Genomic DNA, 24,733 nt, shown 5'->3' with positions numbered 1-24,733 from the left:
TTTTTTCAAAGGAAATGCTTCGGGACCACGGGATACTCAGTGAAGAGCATCAGGAGGCACCCCAAGGCATAGGGGCTGGGACTGGCAGTAGGATGCCTTGCGGTGGACAGCCGAGCTCGATCCTTATAAAAGCTTTTTAACTGCAGCAGCTTTAGTGGACGCTACTGGAGCTGGAATTACGCGGCTGCTGGCATGAGACTTGCCCTCCAATAGATCCTTGTAAATGGATTTAAAGTGTATTCATTCAAATTAGAGAGACAATTTAAATGAAAAAGCTTAGAGCTGCCTCCACCACAGGGGGGCTCGCTCGACCCACCAGCGGACAGGCACCAGTATTGGGAGAGGGGGGCTGGCCATCAGGGTTCACCGCGGCTCTGGCACAAACCCGGCGACGCGGAGGTGGCACGGGCAGGAGCGGACTGAACGTGTCGGCTTCTCACTTTTTGGATTTTAGAAGGGCATGACATGCCTATATCTGTGTCTCCCCCTCCTTTTACTCCTCCACCTCTTTTCTTTTCGCATGACTATATGTACTTGTCACTTTTCCATGTGTTAGTTGTGTCTTCTGAGCAGTTTGTCAGCTTTTGGACACCTTTGAAGGTGTTTTCTATGTGTTTCTATGTGTTTTTGTTTGCCTGCCATTGGTTTTAACGGTGTTCGAAGGTGTTCGACGAACAGTTCGACGAACAGTTCGGCGAACACACGGGTGTTCGACGAACCGAACCGAACTCGAACACTACGGGGGTGGCTCAACACTAGTGATAAATACAGAAGTGGTGACGTGTTTCTATTATACTTTTCCTCAGATTGTTCCACTCCTGGTTTTGGCTTACAAATACTGATGTAAAATACTGACCAAATACTGAACGTGGCCAAAGGATAAGTGATAAGTAATTTATTGGTGGGGGTCCAACTGCTGGGACCTGCACCGATCTGCAGAATGTGCAACTTTTATCCCCATTAGACTGGAGCTCATGTACGACTTGACCACTGATCCATTAATTTCCTCAGTGGCTGTGAGTGCTGCACTTGGCTTTTTCTGGAAGCCCCCAAAGAGGATGAATGGAGCTGTGGTCAGACATCCCATCTGCTGCTCCATTTTAAAATGGGGATCAAAGTGACCAGTCAGGGATCAAAGTTCCCCGTTCTTCCGATCGGTGCGGTTTCCAATGCTCGGAATCTACCGATCAATAAATTATCACCTACCTAACCTGTGGATCGGTGATAACTTGTTTTTATCAAAGAACCCTTTAATGCAAACTACCATAATTGCACATCCCAGATATGGTGGCGCACAGTAGATTTGTAGGAGCCACCTGTGTCTTACAGTCGACGCTCCACTGTAAGAGGTATTAGCATATTACTGTAGGGTGGGACCCTAGAGTCTATTCCCCCTGTGAGCCCCAGACACCCCAGTCCAACCCTGCATATGTGCATCGTTAATGTAGTATTTTTTATATGCGTATATTATTGTTGCTAATGTATAATACAATTGTGCAATAAATAACTATGGTACACTTAAAAATAAATCACCAACATGGATCAAAGCATGGAATATGTTGATCTTGGTACAATAAAGTGCAGATGCAAATAAATGCTGATATATTAATCCATAGTGTATGTGAGTCCCAATATAATAAAATTCTACTATAAATGGATTCTGGTTGTAATGTAGTTAATTAAATAGCTATAATCTGCTTAATTTACGGCAGAAAATTACCTCAGAATCAATAATACATAACAGCCAAGAGGTATCCCTTAAAATGTAACTTTTAATAAACCTCTAAAAATATTATATATTTTTTTACTCCTGACATCCGATACCAGCTACTCATTAGTCCCTAATGAGTAGCTGGTATCGGATATCAGAGGTAAAAAAAAATATTTTTAGAGATTTATTAAAAGTTATATTTTAAGGGATACCCCTTGGCTGTTATGTTTTGTAATGTAGTTAATCCAATATGAGTATCAACATAATGACATGAATCAAACTGTATGTGCAATAAAGTGCACTGCTATGTGTAGTGAAAATTACGATCTCCTATAAACGGCAGCTAAACGCTGGCTGTTAAAGGCACATGATGGCTGATTAAATCGGACCCTAAGCCCGCATCAAAGTCAGAGACGCAACATATGACGTAACTTTATATCTTAGTATATCCTGTCTGATGAAGTTACAGAAATACTGCAGCGTGTTATATGAACAATCCAGCTCATACATGGTTAACTTCCAAAGTGGAACTAAAATAAAAAGTTAAAAAAAAGGTAAAGTAGCGTGTTTCAAAATTAAAAAAAACAAAAACAGAACTATTCTCCTACAAATTAAAATGTTTCATAATACAATATGTTAAAATATAAAGCGTTAAAAAGTATACATTTTTGATATCACCATATTTATATTGGCCCGATCTATAAAATTATCACAATAACCTATTCGGTGAACACCGTGAAAAATAACAAAGAATGATGCAATTGCTTCTGCATTCACTGTGCTTCCCTAATAAAAAAGAATAAAAAGTGATCAAAAAGTATTATGTACCCCAAAAAGGTACTAATGAAAACTTCAACTTATCCAGCAAATAGTAAGTGCTCACACAGTTATGCCAACGGAAAGTGAAAGGGAATCTGTCACCACATTTGACCTATCTAACCTATTAATATGGACATACAGGGTATAGACTGGAACGTGATATCTGTATGCCTCATATCAGATACCTTGTTGTGGATATATCAGTTTTATCACTTCATATAAATGACCTCTTCCAAGCTATGGGGAGGACGCAGCCCGGAAGATAACTCTGCCTCCGCACTTCATTATTCTATCGCCTCCCACAGCGTCACTCTGTACCTGTGACGTTGGGTGCTCATCCGAAAATCCCGCACCTTTGCCTTCCACATTCCATCTCTCTATCTCCATCTCAATTTCAAGTAAGGAGTTTTCAATGTATTTTATGTTTAATGATGCCATAAAAAATAACTTGACCTACAAAACAAAGAACAGCCACTACTTAGCTATGGCAGTTGAAAAATGCATTTGTTTTGGCTGTAAAACGGCAGAGAATAAAAAGAAAAACAAACTCAAAAAAATGCCTGAAGGTCAAAACAGTTTGCATCTTTAAGAGGTTAAAGTACCAAAATTCCAGCTATACAAATGTGTTAATTGAACACCCAATGCGTTGATTAGACTATTAGAAGTCAGCTTTGTAACCATCACAATAAATACACCAACTCAACACCAATCTATAGGGATGATGCCTTCAAAATGTATTTGGAGGATGACCTCTGGCAACTTCCTTAGTCATCCATTTAAACATGCTGTAACTATAATGAAAACTGAATTAATACAAAAGGTGGATCCTTGACGACCTTAATGGTCACTGTCGTATCAATAAATTTTGTGTAAATGAAGAATATTATAAGAAACTAAGTTCTTTATCTACTGGCAAACATTCTTCTTTCCTCACTGCTCAGCAGTCATCCTGAAACACTGCAAAAATCTGTGAGAAGAGACAGGATGGGCTTTCAGCTAATTTAAGGATCAGGTTACATACTGTATAGGAAGAATATGAAAAGGGTAAAGAGAAAGAGGGAACTGAAGAAAAATAATAAGTTTTCTATCTCACTGCAGTGCAGGATTCACAGCTATACTGATCAGTACAGCTGTATAATGTCCTCCATGCTGGTGCTTCTAAGGGTGTGCTACACAGAGGTAAGAGAGCATGATCTCTTCTTCTCTCATTTGCTGGGAATCATCCTAGATTCAAGTCTTCAACCCAGTAGTTCAGAGAAAACAGACAATCAGATTGCAGAGGGGAAAACTAGTGAAAAATACAAAACAGGAATAACATACAAGTCATAAAATAGCCAGATATAGTCCGTTTCCTAGTGTGCAGAAAAGACAGTGACCTGCTTTTGACTTTAACCCCTTAACGACCGCCGAAATGCACTTTTACAGCGGCAGTTAAGGGTACTTATGCCTCAGCGCCGTGAAAAGGCGTCGCTGAGGCATAAGTGTATAGCGCCGCGTGGTGGCGGCGATTCCTGCGGGTCAGCTGATACCCTGCAGTATCAGCCCCGGACGGTTTCGACGCCGATCGGGGCCGATTAACCCCTTAAATACCGCTGTCAATCGTGACAGCGGTATTTAAGTGCTTACAAGGGGCTCGCAAGACCCCCTTAGTAACCATTGGACCCCCGCAATGAGAATCGCGGGTGCTGATGGTTACCATGGTACCCTGAGATCATGTGATGATCCCAGGGTATGGTGGCCTGTGAGATCCAGCAATAAGCTGGCTCTCACAGGCTGAGTCAGTGAGTCAGACATGACTCACTGACAGGTCTCATGCACCTGTATAGGAGTACTGCAGTGTATGAGACCAGTGATCAAAGTGAAAATTACACATGTCCCACAGTGGGACTTAGTGAAAAAGTAAAAAAAAGTTAAATAAACTATGTAAAAAAGTTAAAAAAAAAACACATAAAGGCGTGCACACAAATCACTAAAATCAGTTTCGCCACTCAAAACGCAGCGTTTGTGATAAAACAAAAATAAACAAAAAAATTTACACATAATTGGTATTGCCACATCCAGAACGACCCGGTCTATACAACTGTCATGTTATTTGGTCCATTTGGCGAACGCCGTAAGAAAAAATAAATAAAAAACACGCCAAAAATGATGCTTTTTCATTATACTGACTCACAAAAAAGTGGATAAAAAGCTATCAAAAAGTCGCATGTAAAAAAAGAATACAAATAAAAACGCCTAACCGTCCCGCAAAAAACAAGCCATAATATGGCTCATTCAGCAAAAAAATAAAAGAGTTACAGCTCTCAGAAGGTGACTATGCAAAATCAAATTCTTTTTTGTAAAAGTCTGTAAAAATATCAAATGATAAAAAAAAAAATCTGGTATCACTGTAATCGTACCGCTCCGATAAACAAATCAGTCTTATCGCTTTTACCACACCGTGTACGGCGCAAAAAATAAAAATAAAAACAATAACTGAATTACTGTTTTTTGTTCATTCTGTGTCTGAAAAATCTGAATAAAAAGCGATCAAAAATTACTATGTGCCCCAAAATGGTAGCAAAAAAATCTGCAACTCGTTCCACAAAAAATAAGCCCTCATACAGCTCTGTTCACCAAAAAATAAAAAAGTTACAGCTCTCAGAATATGGCGACGAAAATAATTACTTTTTATATAAAAAAGCATTTTTACTGTGTAGTAGCAGCAAAACCTAAAAAAACCCATATAAATCTGGTATCGCTGTAATCGTACCGACCCAAAGAATAGATCCGCCTTATCACTTATATCGCACAGTAAACCACGCAAAAATAAAAATAAGGACAATTCTGGTACTGCTGTCTATTTCTTCATTCTGCCTCCAAAAAAATCAGAATAAGGCTCGGCTCACGTTTATCTTGTGCTCTCCGCTGAGCACTTATGTTGGAGTATCCGTGTAAATTCACCAAAACTGCAATTCAGACAAAAACCCCAGATGGAGCCACTCACTTATGAGGCCGATGGAGTCACTTTGGACTGGTCTCTGTTCCAGCGGCGTCCCATCATTTTAGGCATTTTTTAGCGCGCAAGTGTGGACGACCACAGATCTGTGAGCGCCTAAAAAGATGGAGACCTCCGGAGCAGATGTCAAACAGGCTCCAAAGTGTCTCCATCTGCCTCATTATGGTGGGTGGTTCCGTTGGGGGTTTCGTCTAAATCGCATTTTTGTGGGATTTACATGGAAACTCCGACGTAAGTGCTCGGCGTAGACTGGCGATCCAGTTTTATTCTGGAAGCAATCGAAAATTATGCACCCCAAAATGTTACCAATAAAACCCCTAAATTATCCCACACAAAACCAGACCCCTCTCAGGTCCGTCATCTGTAACTAGAACTTTAGGGGGTCCCATGCTGCTGGTAGAATAAAGACTCTGGAAAAGCAACGACTTCCATCCCCTCAAATAAAATTCAGTGAATTCTGCGCTCCCAAATCCAAATGCCCCCCTCCTTCTCTTCTGAGCCCCACTGTGCCTAAACTGCAGTAAGCGGCCACCTGTTTAGCATTATTTTAGCGGGGAGAGCACTTAGCAATTTGCGGGGTGTGTGTCACCAGGAGAAATGTATGGGGGCGCTACAATATATGGGGGCACTACACTTTATGGGGGCACAATGTATGGGCACTAAACTGCCATATTTGGAATTCTCCAGAATAAAGCCTAGAGTGGATGTTACATAACAGTCAATGCAGCCGTAGATGAATTCATTGAGATGTGTAATTTCTACAATGGGGTCACTTTTGGGATTTTTCTGCTGTTCTGGCACCTTCGGGGCTCCGCAAATGTCGCCCACAAACTATTCTACCAAAATCTATGCTCCAAAAGCCAAATAGCGCTCCTTCCTTCTCAGCCCGAACGTGTGGCCTAACAGTAATTTCTGATGACATATGGGGCATCATTGGGAGAAATAGCATAACAAATTATGAGGTCAAGCAACAAGCAAAGTCATTACTTATTTAATATCTGTAGCAGTGCCCTAGCCATTTGTACTAGGATTATTCATTGAATTAGTAATTGTGTTTTCTAAATTTATTCTTCAATAAAATTTATATTTTTATATAGCTTTATCGACTCTCTTTTTGATATATTTTGAGCCGCTATGCTGACAGGCAAATGATTTCCTGATCGATAAGCAAATCTTGAATTATATAGGAATTTAAATCAAGAATAGGCATACATGTGAGGTACAATTTTTCATTTATATGATCACTTGTCATTGTGGGATGGTCTATAGTGGTAAGATGACCAATGACACAAAATACATTTAGGTAAACACAACAGTATAATATGTATAGAATGGATTTGCCAGTTGCACGATATTTTATTGAAAAAGGACAAATATCAGTCAGTTATGCTGGAGAGTCATTGGTTGTATGCATAAGGAAACCCGGGGTCCATTGGTTTGTGTGATGCTAGTCACCACTCACAGACAAGCCATGAGGCAGGGTAGCCAAATGTGCCGGGGTCAGATACCAAGTGAGTACGTAATAAATTAAAGGGGGAAGACAAAGGTGTAGTCAGGTCATGGTCCGAGGTCAGAATACCAGGAAGATAGTGGATCAAAGCAAAGGGGCTAGGCAGATGGTCAGAGCAAGGTCCAAGGTCAGACAGCAATAGATCAACAAACAGAGAAATGAAATACAAGGCAAACATGCACCACTGAGCAAATGCTACGACTGGCAGTGATCTAGGACTGACAGCTTAGCTAAATAGCTGGGTAATCACTCAGAAAAGGGAACACCTGAAGGAAACTCAGCACCTCCCAGTCTCAGAATGAGTGGCCGAGCTGTATACAACAAGTGTAAAATTAAGAATAAAATAAAAAAAAGAACAATAATCCTCACCTGTCCGAAGTTGAAAGAATCCATAGTGCCCCACACTGTAATCCATCTGTGTGACATTTTCTCATCACCATGAGCGGTGGTTTGAGGCTACTGTTCACGTTGAAGAGCAAGGGAGAATGACTCGCTGCAGCGAGCAGGCCCCTGAACTGCGGTGACCTCCGGACACACGGACACTGATATCTTCAGTACAGGTTTTTCCAGCTCCGGAAATATCAGGATATGTGAAAGAGGCCTTAGGCCTCATTCACATGTACATGTTCTGTTCAAATACGTACATAATAAAATGATACCAGTGTCATAAGTGTTTTTGATCAGTGTGTCATCAGTGTATGGACCGTATGTCTGTTTTTATCATCAGTGTCATCATTGTATGGTTCATGTGTCTCTTTTTACCATCTTTCGTGTGTCTGTTTTTACCATCAATGTGTCATCAGTGTGTCTGTTATTACCATCAGTGTGTCATCAGTGTATGGACCGTGTGTTTGTTTTTACCATCAGTGTGTCTGTTATTACCATCAGTGTGTCATCAGTGCATGGTCCGTGTGTCTGTTTTTACCATCAGTGTGTTATGAGTGTATGGTTTGTGTGTCCCTTTTTACCATCAGCGTGTCATCTGTGTGTCCATTTTTATTATCAGTGTGTCATTCATGTGACTGTTTTTACAATCAGTGTGTCATCAGTGTTTTTCAAGGACGGATAAAGAAATAAATTACAAAGCTTCTCCTATCCTTAAGCAATGTTAAATACGTACAACAGATGGATGGTATTATTATTATTATCATTTATTATTATAGCGCCATTTATTCCATGGCACTTTACGTGTGAAAAAGGGGTATACATACAAGAACAATTACAATAATCTTGAACACAATGTGACAGCGACTGGTACAGGAGGAGCAAGGACCCTGCCCGCGAGGGCTCACAATCTACAAGGGATGGGTGAGGATACAGTAGGTGAGGGTAGAGCTGGTCGTGCAGCGATGGTTACTGCAGGTTGTAGGCTTGTCGGAAGAGGTGGGTCTTCAGGCTCCTTTTGAAAGTTTCCATGGTCGATGAGAGTCTGATGTGTTGGGGTAGAGAGTTCCAGAGTAGGGGGGAAGCACGGGAGAAATCTTGTATGCGATTGTGGGAGGAGGAGATAAGAGGGGAGTAGAGAAGGAGATCTTGTGAGGATTGGAGGTTGCGTGCGGGTATGTAACGGGAGACTAGGTCAGAGATATATGGAGGAGATAGGTTGTGAATGGCTTTGTATGTCATGGTTAGGGTTTTGAACTGGAGTCTCTGAGCAATGGGGAGCCAGTGAAGAGATTGACAGAGAGGAGAGGCCGGGGAATAGCGGGGGGACAGGTGAATTAGTCGGGCAGCAGAGTTTAGGATGGATTGGAGGGGTGCGAGAGTGTTGGAAGGGAGGCCACAGAGCAGGAGGTTGCAGTAGTCAAGGCGGGAGATGATGAGGGCATGCACTAGTGTTTTTGCAGATTCATGGTTGATGAATGTGCGGATCCGGGAGTTATTTTTGAGTTGGAGTCGGCAGGAAGTGGAAAGGGCTTGGATATGTGGTTTGAAGGAAAGTTCAGAGTCCAGGGTTACCCCAAGGCAGCGAGCTTGAGGGACTGGGGAGAGTGAACAGCCATTGACGTTGATAGATAGGTCAGTTGGGGGGGTTGAATGAGATGGCGGAAAGATGATGAATTCTGTTTTGTCCATGTTAAGTTTTAGAAATCTAGCAGAGAAGGATGAAACAGCAGACAGACATTGTGGGATTTTGGCTAGTAAGGAGGTGATATCGGGTCCAGAGAGGTAGATCTGTGTGTCATCAGCATAGAGGTGATAATGAAAGCCATGAGACTCTATGAGCTGTCACAGGCCTAAGGTGTAGATGGAGAAGAGCAGGGGTCCTAGAACTGAACCTTGTGGGACACCGACAGATAGGGGGCGAGCTGAGGAGGTGGTGTGTGAGTGGGAGACACTGAATGTCCTGTCTGTTAGGTATGAGGAGATTCAGGATAGGGCCAAGTCTGTGATGTCGAGAGATGAGAGAGTTTGTAGTAAGAGGGAATGGTCCACTGTGTCGATGGCAGATGACAGGTCTAGGAGGAGGAGGACAGAGTAGTGTCGCTTAGATTTGGCGGTTAGTAGGTCGTTGGTGACTTTAGTCAGTGCAGTTTCAGTAGAATGGTGCGGTCGGAAACCAGATTGTAGGCGGTCGAAGAGGGAGCAGGAAGAGAGGTGGGAGGACAGCTCAGAATGGACGTGTTGTTCCAGTAGTTTTGAGACATAGGGGAGAAGTAATATGGGGCGATAGCTAGTCAGAGAGGATGGGTCAAGGGAGGGCTTTTTGAGGATGGGTGTGATTGAGACATGTTTGAAGCATGAGGGGAAGACACCAGTTGTTAGTGACAGGTTGAAGAGGTGGGCTAGGGCTGGGATGAAGATAGTGGAAAGGTTTGGGATGAGGTGGGACGGAATTGGGTCAAGTTTACAGGTGGTGAGGTGTGATTTGGAGAGTAAAGAGTAAAGTTGATCTTCCGTAATGGTGGAGAAGGTGGTTTTGGAGGAGGAGGGTTGAGTAGGTGTGGGGAGGGGCTGTGGGGGCTTTAGGCAAAAGCTTTGTCTGATGGTGTCAATCTTCTGCTTGAAGAATGAGGCTAAGTCTTCGGCTGAAATAAGAGGAGAGGGAGGAGGCACTGGGGGACGGAGGAGAGAATTGAAGGTGTTGAATAGTTGTTTGGGGTTGTGAGACAGGGAGGATGAGAGATGCGAAGTATGTTTGTTTTGCTGCAGTGAGTGTGGACTTGAAGGTAGTGAGGGACTGTTTGAATGCGATGAAGTGCTCTTTGGAGTGGGACCTTTTCCATCTACGCTCAGCAACCCTAGAGGCCCGTCGCAGTTCTATAGTTAGGCTGGTGTGCCAGGGTTGTCTGTTGATTGTGTGAGCTTTGGTATGTGTGAGGGGGGCGACCGAATCGAGAGCTGCAGATGTTGTGGTGTTGTATAAAGTGGCAGCAACATCTGCATCATGTAAGGAACTAATGTTTGTAAGAGGGAGAAGGGATTCAGAGAGTGAGTGTAGGTCAAGGTGTTTGAGATTTCTGTGAGGGTATGCAAGTTTGTGGAGTGGGGATTGTTGCCCTGGAGAGGAGAGGGAAGAGAATGTAAGTAGGTTGTGGTTAGAGAGAGGGAGAGGTGAGTTAGAGAGGTTAGATAGGGTACAGAGGCGGGTGAAGATGAGGTCCAGTGTGTGGCCGTCTTTGTGGGTGGGTGTCGAAGACCACTGAGTAAGACCGAAGGAGGAAGTGAGGAATAGAAGCTTAGAGGCAGCTGAGAAGGAAGTGTCAATGGGGATGTTAAAGTCGCCCATGAGGATAGTGGGGATGTCAACAGAGAGGAAATGAAGTAGCCAAGTGGTGAAGAGGTCAAAGAAAGTGGTGGTTGATCCTGGGGGGCGGTAAATGACAGCCAGTTGGAGGTTTGAGAGGGAGTAGATGTGCACGCAGTTCACTTCAAAAGAGGGGAGAGTAATTGAGGGCGGCAGTGGGATATGGGTGAAGGAGCAGTTATCTGAGAGGAGGAAACCTATTCCTCCACCCTGCTTGCCGGTGGGGCGGGAGGTATGGGAGAGGTGGAATCCGCCATACGAAAGTGCAGCAGGAGAGGCCGTGTCAGAGGGGGTGAGCCAGGTTTCAGTGTTGCCGAGGAAGGAAAGCTTGTTAGTGATGGTACACGGAATACCATCCGTGTGCTGTTTTGCAGGCACCCATAGACTTGTATTGGCCCTTTTCATCTGTGATACAGGAAAAAAACGGACATGTCTCCCTAAGTTTGCATGAACGCACAGTCCATGAAAAAAAACAGACATGTGAATAGCATCATAGATTATAATGGGTACTTGTTCTATTGAAGAAAAAAATGGATACAACATATACGAGCAACATGGTTGTCTGAATGTCCGCCTCCTGTGGATGTACACTCCCGAAAAAAGTGCGTGGCAGAGCTCACGTTCGCTCTGCCATCACCATTGTAGTCTATGGCCCCCCGTCAGAGCATATGTCCAGACCCCGTTTTGCGTGGAATTTGGGACGTATGCCCCAATGGGGACACAGAACACTATGGGAAAGCACCCTAAATGTTACCATCTGAGAGACATGGAACAATTTTTTCTGAGGTGTCATGTAATTGCTTCTCTTTTTTTCTATTAGTGTGCTTGCTTTAAAGGCAATAATAAGGCTTTGAGACACAGAAGCAAAATGGAAGAAAGTGGGAAGCCTTACGATTTGCATCTGTTTCATGAATCACTATTGTATGGCCGAGACTAATCCACAAAAACGGAGCAGAATAGGACCTACGTTGAGTCTCACTGATCTCACACTCGGACCCCTGATATTCCCAGATGTGTGAATAGATTCATGGATCCGTGTGCTGTTCGAGAAAAAAACGGACAGCACACAGATGTGTGACACGGATGTGTGAATAGATTCAGCAGGTGTGGAGCGGAGATACAATTTGGACAGATTCAGCTCAGCCTGTGGATACATCACATTGGTATAGCCTGTGATAATATTCTAGTGACTAGTTTACTATTACTAGTATACTAAGAGCCAGTAATAATGTAATAGATACTTGCATCACTCCTATGTTCAATGAATAAAGTGATTATCATTGTTGGGAGCCTGCACTTTATCTTTGTAGCTCTTGTAGTATCATACAAGATGTGCTGCCCTTATAGTTACTGTCCTTAGACGAAAGCACTGTTAATTCTATAAGGCCTCATTTGGACGTTACGGTAATTTTTTTTCTCGTACATAAATAAATGCACTGTTTTACATCAGTGTAGTGTATCATATTTTCATCAGTATTTGGTCAGTGTATTAGTTTTTTCCATCAATGTAGCATCTGTTTTTCTAATCTGAAAAAAACCTTAAATTCTTCTCCTACCCATTAAACAGTAAAAAACTAACAGCTTTTAGATGGCATCCTTATGCAACCCATTTTTCTCACTGACCTGTTGACTTGCATTGGCCAGCTGGCAAACCCTCAAATAAATACGGACATGTGAAAAGCACTATACACTAAAAAACACTGATAAAACATGTACGTGAAAATTGGACGTCTGAATAAGGTCTAAATGGCTGATACATTGTAGTAAATGACATCTTTACTGCATTACTCTTGTTTTTATTTTACAGATTATTGGTCCATAGAAGATCTGTACCGGGACATGGTGAAGCAGTATGTGGATGTGGTTGACAAGCTACAAGGACGGCGGCCAGACCCAGCAACCATTGAAGGCTGTTCCCACCTTAAACCAGATAACTATTTGCTTGCATGGCATACTCCATTTAATGAAAAAGGTGATTTTATCTTTCTTTCAGCAGTGTAAACTTGACATCTTGTGCATGCGCACTGCACAGATGAAGCTGAGACGAGTACACCTCGCTTCACTGCAGGTACACCCCATACAACTAGAGTTGGCTTGGAATGATGTGTTCAGCCTTGTGATATGTCAACCAATTCAGAATTCTGGGGTAAAAATACTTGATGACTCAGGCCCCTATTGTGTAAACTATAAATGTTCTATGCAATGCTAAAATGGACCGTTGAGATGAGAAAGCTATTGCAAATCAGTAAAACACTGTCCAGCACCACCTCCTCCTGCTGGAATGACAGCCTACATGCTGTTTGACTTCAGACAAAGTCTGGAGGAGTCAAGCAGGAGGTGGCGGCGCTGGGTGTGGAATAGACCTGGAGAAGCAGAGGCTTCAGCTCTACAAATAGCTCTTATTAGTTCTTCAGAGAAGAATTTACTGGGTGGAAAGGCAAAATCAGCAATTGTAAGTATATATGTATATATAAGTATACAAGTATATATATGATATATAATATGATGATTGCAATATATTAAGAGGATAAAAACTTTGATGGAAGTGCTTTTTTAATACAGATTTGTATTGCAAAGTAATAATTTTATCGGTATCCTATAGGATCTGGGTTTGGAGCTGCCACAAAAGCAATGTCTATTGGTATGAGATACTGGCAACCCAGTAGGCTGGAGACTTTGATTGAAGTCAGTATTGAATGTGGAAGGATGACACATAACCACCCAACAGGCAAGTTACTTAATACTTCAGAAATTTCAACAGGGAATCTGAGACAATATCTTAAAGGTAACCTGTCACTCAATTCAAGTTGCCCAAACTATGAGCAGCATGAATCAGACGCTGGTAGCATGATTACAGCGAGGTATGTCTTTCTATGAAACACTCCTGTGTTTCAGAGAAAATCTGGTTTGAATTAGTGCTGCCCCAACCGGATTTTCCCCTCCCCGCTCTAGTTGCCTAACAGGGCTCTTTCTATGTACAATCAACTACTTGATGTCACAATTTCAACAGTATCTGTATCCTCTGGATTCAGATACCTTTGAAAAGAATGGTAGAACAGGGAGCCATTGGCTCCCTGTTTCACTATTCATCCTGTGCATCTGAGTCTCAATGAAGCAGGTGGGTTGACGCCTTTATATTGTGTGTGGGCCATCATACTGTGTGGGTGGCTGTAGGAGCCTTCATAATAAGTGGGGGGAGCCATGGAAGCCATCATTCTGTGTGTGGGGGCCTGTGGGGACATCATACTGAGTCTTGAGGAGCTATGGAGGCCATAATACATCTGAGTCTCATCAAAGCTGATGCGATAATGTTATTATATTGTGTCTGTTGTGTGGAGCCTCAATACATTCACTGAACACACCAGAGCAGTGCAACAAAGGGAAAGGGGAAAGTCGGTTGTGGGTGAATTGGGTGGGGGGGGGGGCAATATACTGTGTTGAGGGCTGTGGGGGGCCTTAATACTGTTGGGTGACTGAGAGTGGCCATCAGACTCTGTGGGGACTGTGGATGTTATCATACTGTGTGGGAGGCTGGGGAGGCCATCATATTGTGTAGGGGCCATCATATTATGTCGAAGGCTGTGGGGGCCATCATTCTATTTGGGGGTTGTCATAATGTGTGTGGCGCCATCATACTGTGTGCAGAAGCTATGGAGGCCATCCCACTTTGTGTGGGGGGCTGTTGAGGCCATTATTTGGGGGGCCATCATACTATGTAGGAGGCTTTTATACTCTGTGCGGAAACTATGGAGTCCATCATACTGTCTTCGGGATCTGTGGAGGCTATCATATTGTGTGTAGGAGACTGTGGGACATTATACTGTGTGGGGTCCATCACAATGACTTTTGTGTTTTCATTGGCTGTAAGCCATAATCATCAACATTAACAGAATAAACACTTGAAATAGATCACTCTGTTTGTAATGACTCTATATAATATGAGTTTCACTTTTTGGATTGAAGAACTGAAATAAATTGACTTTTTGATGATATTCTAATTTTGTGAGATGCACCTGTACCAACCGGAAAGAATTCTGGCTCTCATAGACCTGTTCGTTTTTCTTTAAGAAGCCCTCCTACTCTGCACTCATTACCTGTATTGATTGCACCTCTTTGAACTCGTTACTTTTATAAAAGACACCTATCCACACACTCAAACAATCACACTCCAACCTCTCCACCATGGCCAAGACCAGAGAGCTGTCTAAGGACAAAAGTGTAGACCTGCACATGGATGGGATGGGCTACAGGACAATAGGCAAGCAGATTGTTGAGAAGGCAGCCACTGTTATTAGAAAATGGAAGAAACAAGATGACTCAGTCTTCCTCGGTCTGGGGCTCTATGCAAGATCTCTCTTCGTGGGGTAAGGATGATTCTGTGAAAAGTTAGGCATCAGCCCACAACTACACGGGAGGACCTGATCAATGACCTGAAGAGAGCGTGGACCACAGTCTCAAACAATACCGTTAGTAACACACTACGCCGTCATGAATTAAAATCCTGCTGTTAGAACCCTCCTGTTTGTTTTTTCCATCTTGTGTTTTGCGGTCACGTGACCATCTGCCTTTATATTCCAGCTCCGCCCTTCTGGCTGTGCTGGACTTCAGTGTTTGACTGTTTCTCTAGCCTGGTGCTTCGGTGCCTTTCTCTGTCAGTTCGCTTGGTCCTCTGGGACCTCTAGTACATTTTTGTCAGTTTGTCTTTTTGTGTTCTGTAACAACTTCTCTGTTTTGGAGGTTCTTAGTGCGCCTTGGACGCATCTCACAATGGATTTTATTACTGATCTTCCTGTGTCCGAGGGTTTTACTGTCATCTGGGTGGTCGTGGACCGTTTTAGTAAGATGTGTCATTTGGTTCCATTCATTAAGTTGCCCTGCGCCAAGACACTCGCTAAGGCGTTTGTTAAGGAGATTGTCAAGCTCCATGGCGTTCCCACGGATATTGTTTCTGACAGAGGACCTTAGTTTGTGGCTCACTTTTGGCGTGCTTTTTGTGACAGGTTGGTAGTCCATTTGTCATTTTCGTCTGGTTATCATCCGGAGTCTAATGGACAGACTGAAAGAAAGAACCAGGATGTTGAACAGTTTTTATGTTGTTTTGTGGCGGACAATCAAGAGGTGTGGTCTGAGTTTCTGCCTCTCACAGAATTTGCTCTTAACAATCATACATCCTCCTCTGCTGGGTGTTCTCCTTTTTTTTGTTGTACTGAGAGACATCCGTCTTTTGGTTCGTTCTCCAAATTGGGGTCGGCGGTGCCGGAGGAGGAGAATTTTTCCGGTGATTTGGAGAGAGTTTGGACTAATGTACGTTGCAACCTTCAAGAGGCTAACAAGAAGTCCAAGAAGTATTTTGACAGGAAACGTAAGGAGGTTTTGTTTACTGTGGGTGACATGGTTTGGTTGTTCTCGAAGAACCTGCGGTTGAGGATTCCGTCTAAAAAACTGGGTCCTAAGTTTGTGGGTCTATTTAAAGTGCTTCAGGTTGTTAACCTGTCTGCTGTTAGGTTGGATGTCCCTACTTCCTGGAAGATTAATCCTGTGTTTCATGTTTCCTTGTTGAAAAAGGCTGACGTATCTGATTGGGACGCCACTGTCACAGTTCCTCCTGTTGTGGAAGACGGCGAATATGAAATTTCTCGTATCTTGAATTCTAGATGGCATAGAGGGAGATTACAGTATCTTGTCTCCTGGAAGGGTTTCGGTCCCAAAGACAACTCCTGGGTAAGGACGGATGATGTCTCTGCTCCTAGGCTTGTTAAAGCTTTCCACAGGAGGTTTCCGGATAGGCCTGGGCCTGGAGGATCCGGAGGATCCTCATAAAAGAGGGGGTACCGTTAGAACCCTCCTGTTTGTTTTGCGGTTACGTGACCATCTGCCTTTATATTCCAGCTCTGCCCTTCTGGCTGTGCTGGACTCCAGTGTTTGACTGTTTCTCTAGCCTGGTGCTTCGGTGCCTTTCTCTGTCAGTTCGCTTGGTCCTCTGGGACCTCTAGTACATTTTTGTCAGTTTGTCTTTCTGTGTTCAGCAACAACTTCTCTGTTTAGGAGGTGTCCCATTTTTGTCCCAGTCCTTAGTTCTTTTAGGGACCCCTCCCTTAATTCTATTGGTCTTCGTTCAGACTAGCCGAGGACTAAGGCGGGTCTGTTCACTAGGAACAGGCAGCCCGCTACATCGTAAGGATTCAGCTTAGTCTTACTGTAGGGACAGCTTTCCCCTATCTTTCCTTAGTACATGTTGCAGATCATAACACCTGCAGGGTACGCAAGGTCCCCCTGCTCACGCCAGCACATGTCCAGGCCCGTTTGAAGTTCGCCAATGACCATCTGAATGATCCAGAGGAGGCATGGGAGAAGGTCACGTGGTCAGATGAGACCAAAATAAACCTTTTTGGTATCAACTTCACTCGGCCTGTTTGGAGGAAGAAGGATGAGTACAACCCCAAGAACTCCGTCTGAACCGTGAAGCATGGTGGGGGAAACATCATATTTGGGGGTGCTTTACTGCAAAGTGGACAGGATGACTGCACCGTTTTGAAGGGAGGATGGATGGGGTCATGTATTGTGAGATTTTGGCCAACAACCTCCTTCCCTCAGTAAGAGCATTGAAGATGAGTCATGGCTGGGTCTTCCAGCTTGACAACAACCCGAAACACACAGTCAGGGCAACTAAAGAGTGGCTCCGTAATAAGCATTTCAAGGTCCTGGAGTGGCCTAGCCAGTCTTCAGGCCTGAACCCAATAGAAAATCTTTGGAGGGAACTGAAACTCAATGTTGCCCAGCGACATCCCCGAAACCTGAAAGATCGGGAGAAGATATGTATGGAGGAGTAAGCCAAAATCCCTGCTGCAGTGTGTGCAAACTTGGTCAAGAACTATAGGAAACATCTGACCTCTGTAATTGCAAACATAGGTTTCTGTACCAAATATTAAGTTCTGTTTTTGTATTGTACTTATTTCATGGTATAAAATGAAATTAATTATGTAAAAGTCATACAATGTCATTTTCTGGATTTTTTTAGATTCTGTCTCTCATAGTTGAAGTGTACCTACGATAAAAATTACATGCCTCTCCATTCTTTGTAGGTGGGAAAACTTTCAAAATCGGCAGTATATCAAATACTTACTTTCCCAATTGTACATAATGGTATATAGTAAATGCAAATGTACGATAAATATAAATATAGTACATGTCAATGGATTGCCTACCTGAATAAAGGCATAAAGTGTGTTGAAGTAATACAACAAAGTGCAAGGGCAGATAGTCCTTAGCCTGCTGTCCCCGTATAGCTAATCCTACAAAGATGTCAGCATGAGACTATGTCAAATCTAGTAGCTGAGATGTCAGTTTGAAACTATAAATCATACAGTGTATCTGACGCGCCCCCTGGGCCGTGGGGTCCTCGGTGCCAGGCCGGTCGTTACTAGGGGAGATGTCACAGTGGCGGTGACCCGGTCCGTGACCCAGGGCGGTCAATAAAAGGAGATATTTACAGGGGATTTAGAGTTTTTATATACAGTTCGTGACGCCACCTGTGGTATGCGGCTATATGGAGCTGCCGCTGCGTTGCAGGACCTCTGGAGCCGTTGTTAGTGCAGCAGAGTTGGTTCAGCTCTCCACAGGCAGAGCTCAGCTCCAGGGCAGGAAGTAGTGATTTTATAGATGTTGCTGTTCGGTGTAGTGCAGAGGATGGTGCAGTTAATAATGGCGGTTTCCTCTTATCTTTACTTGCGGTGGTTAGGCAGACCGGGGCACGGGTACTAGCTGGTAGTAGAGGTCCGGGCGGCCTGGAAGCAAGTTGGGGGATCCACCTAGCCAGGTGGAGTTGTAGGCCTTACCTTTGCGCTACGTCTTTGGCCCTGCTGCGTATAGCTATGCTGCGGCCCTCGTCCCTGAGTAAAACGTCTTTGTGCTCACCCGTATAGCCGGCAGCTCGGGCCTTCCTGGAGTGTCGTTCCCACATGGCGGTGCTGGGCCCTATGTGCTGCTGAGCCTCCGGGCGTCTGATGTGGCCAGGAGACCTGCAGTCTCCTGCCCTCCGGTTTCTGCTGCTGGGCTTTCGGTGCCCCACAACCTCGGACTCCGGTGTCTGGTTCTTCTGCGCTTCCTTCTGGGGTGAACTCCCGTGCAGATCCACTCCCTAGGTCTTTCCTCGTCGACGTCCTGACTTCAACTCCTATCTGCTCTCCTCACACTCACTAACCCCGCCTCCAGATCCCAGTTGCTAAGGGGAGGAGCTCCCCTTGCTGGTCTGGAGCCAGGAAGTGTTGCATGCTAGCAAAACCTGATTAGGGGACCCCTGCTTGCTTCCAGGCATGGCATCACTCCCTTATGAGGGAGGCAATGCCACTGTGACAACCGGACTCCTGGGGTGCCACATATCCAGATGTCACCTGGCAGGACAGTGACTGTACCTGGATAGAAAGTACACAGCAGCACGCAGCAGCATCCACAATATGCGCCAAAACGTGCATCAGGGTAGGATAATATCATGGATGCTGCTGCGTGCTGGTGTGTACTTCTATCCAATTATGTGTATTTGTTTTATTTCTTTATTTTTAATGGGGAAAAAGGGGCGTGATATTAGCTTCTTTTTTTTTTTTTTTTTTTTTTTTCATTTTCAGCCATCTGCTGTTAGAAGCACATGTTGGCTGAATAATACAGCCATCATCTGCCGGGAAAGATGCAGGCTCTGCTAGCGAGCTTGCATCAAAGTCAGGGACCCGTCAAATGACGTAACTGTATATCACATGTCAGGAAGGGGTGAAGTTATAATGAATCACAACTTCTTTAATGGCTCAACTGTAGACATAAGGACGAATACACAGTTCCAGCAGCAGGATTTCTTGGATCACCATCAGTCAAAGACAAAGATATCATGGCATGTAGCAATGAAGATGAAAATAATTATTTATAAAAACAAATAATTAAAAAACAGAGATCCAACACTGTGAGGGCAAAACACAGTATTTATTGTCTAATAAATGTTATTGAATCGCAATACTGCAAATCCTCTAATTGCTTGGTAAACAACACCTTTCCACGTCTTTAAAGCATACACAGCCTTAGTAATGTCCAAGTGACATCATCAAGGATGAACAAACAATTCGTGCAACCTGTAAAGATGTACAGAGGCAGCAAGCATCTTCTGCTACAGATATCTAAAGGTGTGGATTATGATGAGCTATTGGACTGCAAAGGGCCTATATACTGTTCTTGCATAGGGGCCTCTTCTGTCTTTGTCTATCGCTGGACCTAAACATATATGGCTATGGATGGCAACTGGTGGTAACCAGTACCCTGTTTAATAACACACTGTACTGAGGGACTTTATAAGCTTTATAAAATTTAGAAATGCTCCAAAAAATTAGATACCCATCTTGCTGGTGTTTATACACAGACAGTGTGCAAGATAGAAGCTATGTTTTTTGGTAAGCAGTGGCACAAAAATTATCTCTAATTTGAGAGTAGCAACATGTTTGTTAAATGAAGAAACTATTGTTCCTGCTTGGGATCAGCAACAGGCTTACTGTTTGGAAAATGAAGAGGCGTTATCTTCTTAACAAGTCATCCAAAAATGATTGCTTTTTTATGGGAGCACCAACAGATTTGCTGTTTATAAAGTGAATAATCAATGGCTTTTTAAAAAGCCATCCAAAAATTATCCCTTTATGAGGAGAATTTCGGGTTTACCCTGTTCAAGGTGGGATTCTCAGCAATATCACAGTATAGCTATAAAACAGAATGGACAGCCAGGAGATGCGAGGCTGTTTATCGGCAGTGGCAATGGCAGCAGCCGCACAGTATAGAATATGATATGTGTAGGGCCAGCCTGGAAGCAGCAATACAGTATAGCTATAGAACACAATGATCAAGTAAGAGATGTGTGGTTGTCTAATAGCAGTTGCACCGGCAACAGCTGCAACCGCACAGTATAGAATATCATGAGACAGGCAAGATGTCTGGCTGTGTAGGGCCAGTAGTGGCAGCCTTGGCAGTGGCAGCACATTAAAGATGCAACTTGATGGAAAGGAGGCAGGAGATGCTCAGCCAAGCAGGTATAGCTGGAGTTATCAGCTCCCTGCTCCAGCCAATTGGAGAGCACTGCACCCTATTTAACCTTCCAGATTACTGCTGGAAGCTGCCAGATATAGCCTTGTGCTCCTCTGGATTAGTCCTGTGAGTTCAGCATCTATGTATTTTTTCTCTTTTGATCTTGGCATGTTTTACTACCATTCTTGCATATTCTGATTTTGTATTTTTCCTGCCCTCTTGGTTCTGATCCGGCTATCCGACCACTCAAGTCAGCCTGCATCACTGAACAGCAGCTTATTCCATGGCTACAGCCCATAAACCCCCTATTAAGTCCAGATCCTTGACTGACAGAGTCTCGTTACACCCAGCTCTAGAATTGGCTCAGTGTCAATACCACCTAGGTTGGCACTGCTGTACCCATACTATCACAGCTGACAGAGCAACCAACACTGGCATTTTAATCATCTCCTACATCTCCTATGGCCCCATGTAATCCAAGTACAAAGGCTGACTGTTCATTTCATCCAATAAATCAACAGGAAGATGTTGCTGTGAATATTTTCCTTAGCCCCAGGAGTGCTGTGGCTTAGCGAATAATTGATAGAACAGGTATCATTGATGAAATTGAAAGATTTTTATGTAAAAGATTAGCTGTTATAGTGCAAATACAGTTGTCTTTTTTTAAATGGTAACTTGACTCCTTTTCTTCTTATCCCATGCAGAAAATATAAGATCTGCTTGCTGAATTGCTATTACTAGCTTCACTGTTTCATTGCATGCTTGGTTTATCTAAGAAAGAAATGAAAATGGATGCTAAATGTCATACACATCACAAATGTCTTGACAATGTTTCTAAGATCTCTAAAACATCTTAATGTCCCATTGGCATAGTGCCAAGTTAGTGATATGTACAAATAAACATTAATCTGCATTCCTAAACACATTGGTTCAAATTGGAAAGATGAATAACTAGATTACAATTATGTACATTATGCCTGTGTCTACCTACAATGTCGGACTGCGGTGGCAAGGATCAACCAGCAACATTGACTCTGGGGGCCCAGTTCTACTACATGCAGATATTACATTACCATCATTCACAAATTTACCTATGCTTCTGAAAAAATAATAAACTCGGTAGCTTAATGCATTATGAGATGCTGCTGCCTGTACATAGTGGATCAAATGTACTATTTACTCACGTATATAGCATCATTAATCCCATTAATTCCACAGCGCTTTACAGACATTATTGTAACTGTCCCCATTGGTGCTCACAATCTAGATTCCCTATTAGTATGTCTTTAGAGTGTGGGAGGAATCCGGAGAACCCGGAGGAAACCAGCGCAAACATGGGAAGAGCATACAAACTCCTACTATGCCAAATACTGCTCATGTTGGGGGTAAGTGGCTTACTTATGCACAGGGGCCCTCCGGGGGATTCTGCTCTTCTACAGTAGGCCAGTCCGAGCATGTATACCTATATACTGTATTTGTCATAACACATTAGTCAATAAGTGAATGCAAATGTATGTATATTTATTTTGTCATATCTTGGTGCTTGTTGATTCACTGACTCCATGTATTCCAACATGCAGGATTTCTGGGTTCACTCTGCACTGCTCTGTTTGCCTCTTATGCAATACAAGGAAAGCCTTTAGTTCAGTGGGGTAAAGATATGCTTAAGGTAATCCCAATGGCTGAGGAATACTGTAAGAAAGCCATTCGTCATATGGCAGGTAAGGGAATAATCAATATTACTTTTTTTCTTGCAAAACCATTAGTAGTGTTTGTGGTTTGTTAAAAAATAAACTCATGCACGTTAAGACCATGTGCCCATGTAGCGTTTTTGTAGCGTTTTTGCGGCGTTTTTGTAGCGTTTTTGCGGCGTTTTTACGGCCGCGAAAATGCTTGTAAAACCATCTGCCATGCAAAGCAATGTGAATTCGGATGTGCTGTGCACATGATGCGCTAATGTCGAATTCGCATTGCGTTGCAAAACGCAGCATGACCATTTCTACCGCGATTACGCTGCAAATTCGCGGCCATTGAGGAACATTGAAACGCAGCAAACCCGCAGGTATATGTGGATTTGCTGCGTTTCAATTAAATTCAATGGTCGCGAATTTGCAGCGTAATCGCGGTGCGTGTGGTACCCGGGATGAAGAGGAGACTACAACTCCTCTTCATTCTGGCTACCAAGCGGTGAAAAAAAAAGATAAAAATGAAAAAAAACGGTATACTCACCTCTCCGGTCTGCTCCCGGCGGCGTCCTCTCTCTTCGGCGTCCTGCGGTGTACTGGCAGGGCCTGCGGTGACATCATTTAGTCAGCTGATGGTCACGCGACCGCTGACGTCAGCAGTCAGGTGATGGTCGAGTGACCATCAGCTGACTAAATGACGTCACCGCAGGTCCTGCAAGTACACCGCAGGACGCCGAAGAGAAAGGACGCCGCCGGGAGCAGACCGCAGAGGTGAGTATACAGTTTTTTTTATTTTTAACGTTTTAATACTTTTTTTTTACTATTGATGCGGCATTTAAAGCATCTAAGTTGGTCACACAATATAAATCCATGCTGGATGCATGGATTTATATTGTGTGACCAACTTGTCAAGCACTTTTCCAAGTGATGCTCAAAATCGCTTGGAAAAGTGCTTGAAAAAACGCATGCGAAAACGCATGTAAAAACGCTGAAAAAACGCTTCTCTCTGGCAGAAAAAACGCATGTAAATCTGCATGCGTTTTTTTCTGCCAGAGAGAAGCAAAAACGCTCTGCATCAAATCTGCTACGTGGGCACATAGCCTTAGTAAGGTGCTGTTTATAATAAGTTTGGACATATGCCCCAAACGTAAAGCCCTAATTTATGCGACTGTATGCCATGCATTGTCACATATCATACAAATGCCCTCTTGTAAATAAAACAAACAAACAAAAAAAACATACCTGGAATATTTTTTTTTGTAGCGGACAATATAGGCTTTTTAAGTGAGTATTGTAATCAAGGAAACTTTTATCTGGTGTGTTAGTTTTTCAGCGTCAAGAAAAGAACGCTCTGCGCTCCCTTCCTTCTGAAGGTAGCAGCAGAGCGGCCACAGCGTCTCCCATGTGATGTACAGGCTGCAGCCACAGCATCTCCCATGTGATGTATAGTCTGCAGCCACAGTGTCTCCCATGTGATGTATGGTCTTGATCTCCAGCATGTCCCATGTGATGTACAGGCTGCAGTACCAGCGTCTCCCATATGATGTATAGTTTGCAGCCACAGCATCTCTCATGTGATGTATAGTCTGCAGCCCCATCATCTCCCATGTGATGTATGGTCTTGATCTCCAGCATCTCCCATGTGATGTATATATGCTGCAGCCGTAGCATCTCCTATGTGATGTATATCCGGCAGCGTCTCCCATGTGATGTATAGTCTGCAGCCGCAGTGTCTCCCATGTGATATATTGGCTGCAGCTCCAGCATCTCCTGTTTGAGGTATAGCCCCAGTGTATCCTATGTGATCTATATACTCCAGCCACGGTGTCTCTTATGTGATGAATATGCCCCAGTGTCTTCTATGTGATGTATATGCTCCAGCCCCAGTGTCTTTTTTGTGATGTATATACTGCAGCCCCAGCATCTCCCATGTGATGAATATGCTCCAGCCCTAGTGTCTCCTTTGTGATGTATACGTTCCAGCCCCAGCATTTGCTATGTGATGTAAACGCACCAGTCCTCAGTGTATGCTATGTGATGTATATACAGCAATCTGTGTGTCCACTATGTGTATATAAAGCAGTCTTTGTGTCTCCTATGTGATCAATACTGCAGTCTCAGTGGCTCCTATGTGATGAATACTGCAGTTTCTGTGTCTCCTAAGTGATGTGTACACAGCAGTCTCTGTGTCTTCCATGTGATGTGTATACAG

The 24,733-nt window shown here is 43.5% G+C and overlaps 1 protein-coding gene across 1 annotated transcript in view; it reads left to right on the top strand.

The window, feature by feature from the left end:
* Positions 1–24,733, top strand: part of ADPRHL1 (ADP-ribosylhydrolase like 1) — a 97,579-nt gene that overhangs the window by 48,742 nt on the left and 24,104 nt on the right. Inside the window, exons 2-4 of the mRNA XM_073664415.1 lie at positions 12,594–12,758; positions 13,389–13,514; positions 22,417–22,557. Coding sequence (XP_073520516.1) covers positions 12,594–12,758; positions 13,389–13,514; positions 22,417–22,557 — 432 coding nt within the window. The remainder of the gene's footprint in view (positions 1–12,593; positions 12,759–13,388; positions 13,515–22,416; positions 22,558–24,733) is intronic.

The sequence above is a fragment of the Phyllobates terribilis genome, unplaced genomic scaffold, assembly GCF_046119375.1.
Source record: "Phyllobates terribilis strain yellow unplaced genomic scaffold, ASM4611937v1 Scaffold_2__4_contigs__length_985480577, whole genome shotgun sequence".
Taxonomy (NCBI): Eukaryota; Metazoa; Chordata; class Amphibia; order Anura; family Dendrobatidae; genus Phyllobates; species Phyllobates terribilis.
The sequence above is the reverse complement of the archived record's forward strand: the minus strand, read 5'-3'. Positions and strand labels throughout refer to the sequence as shown.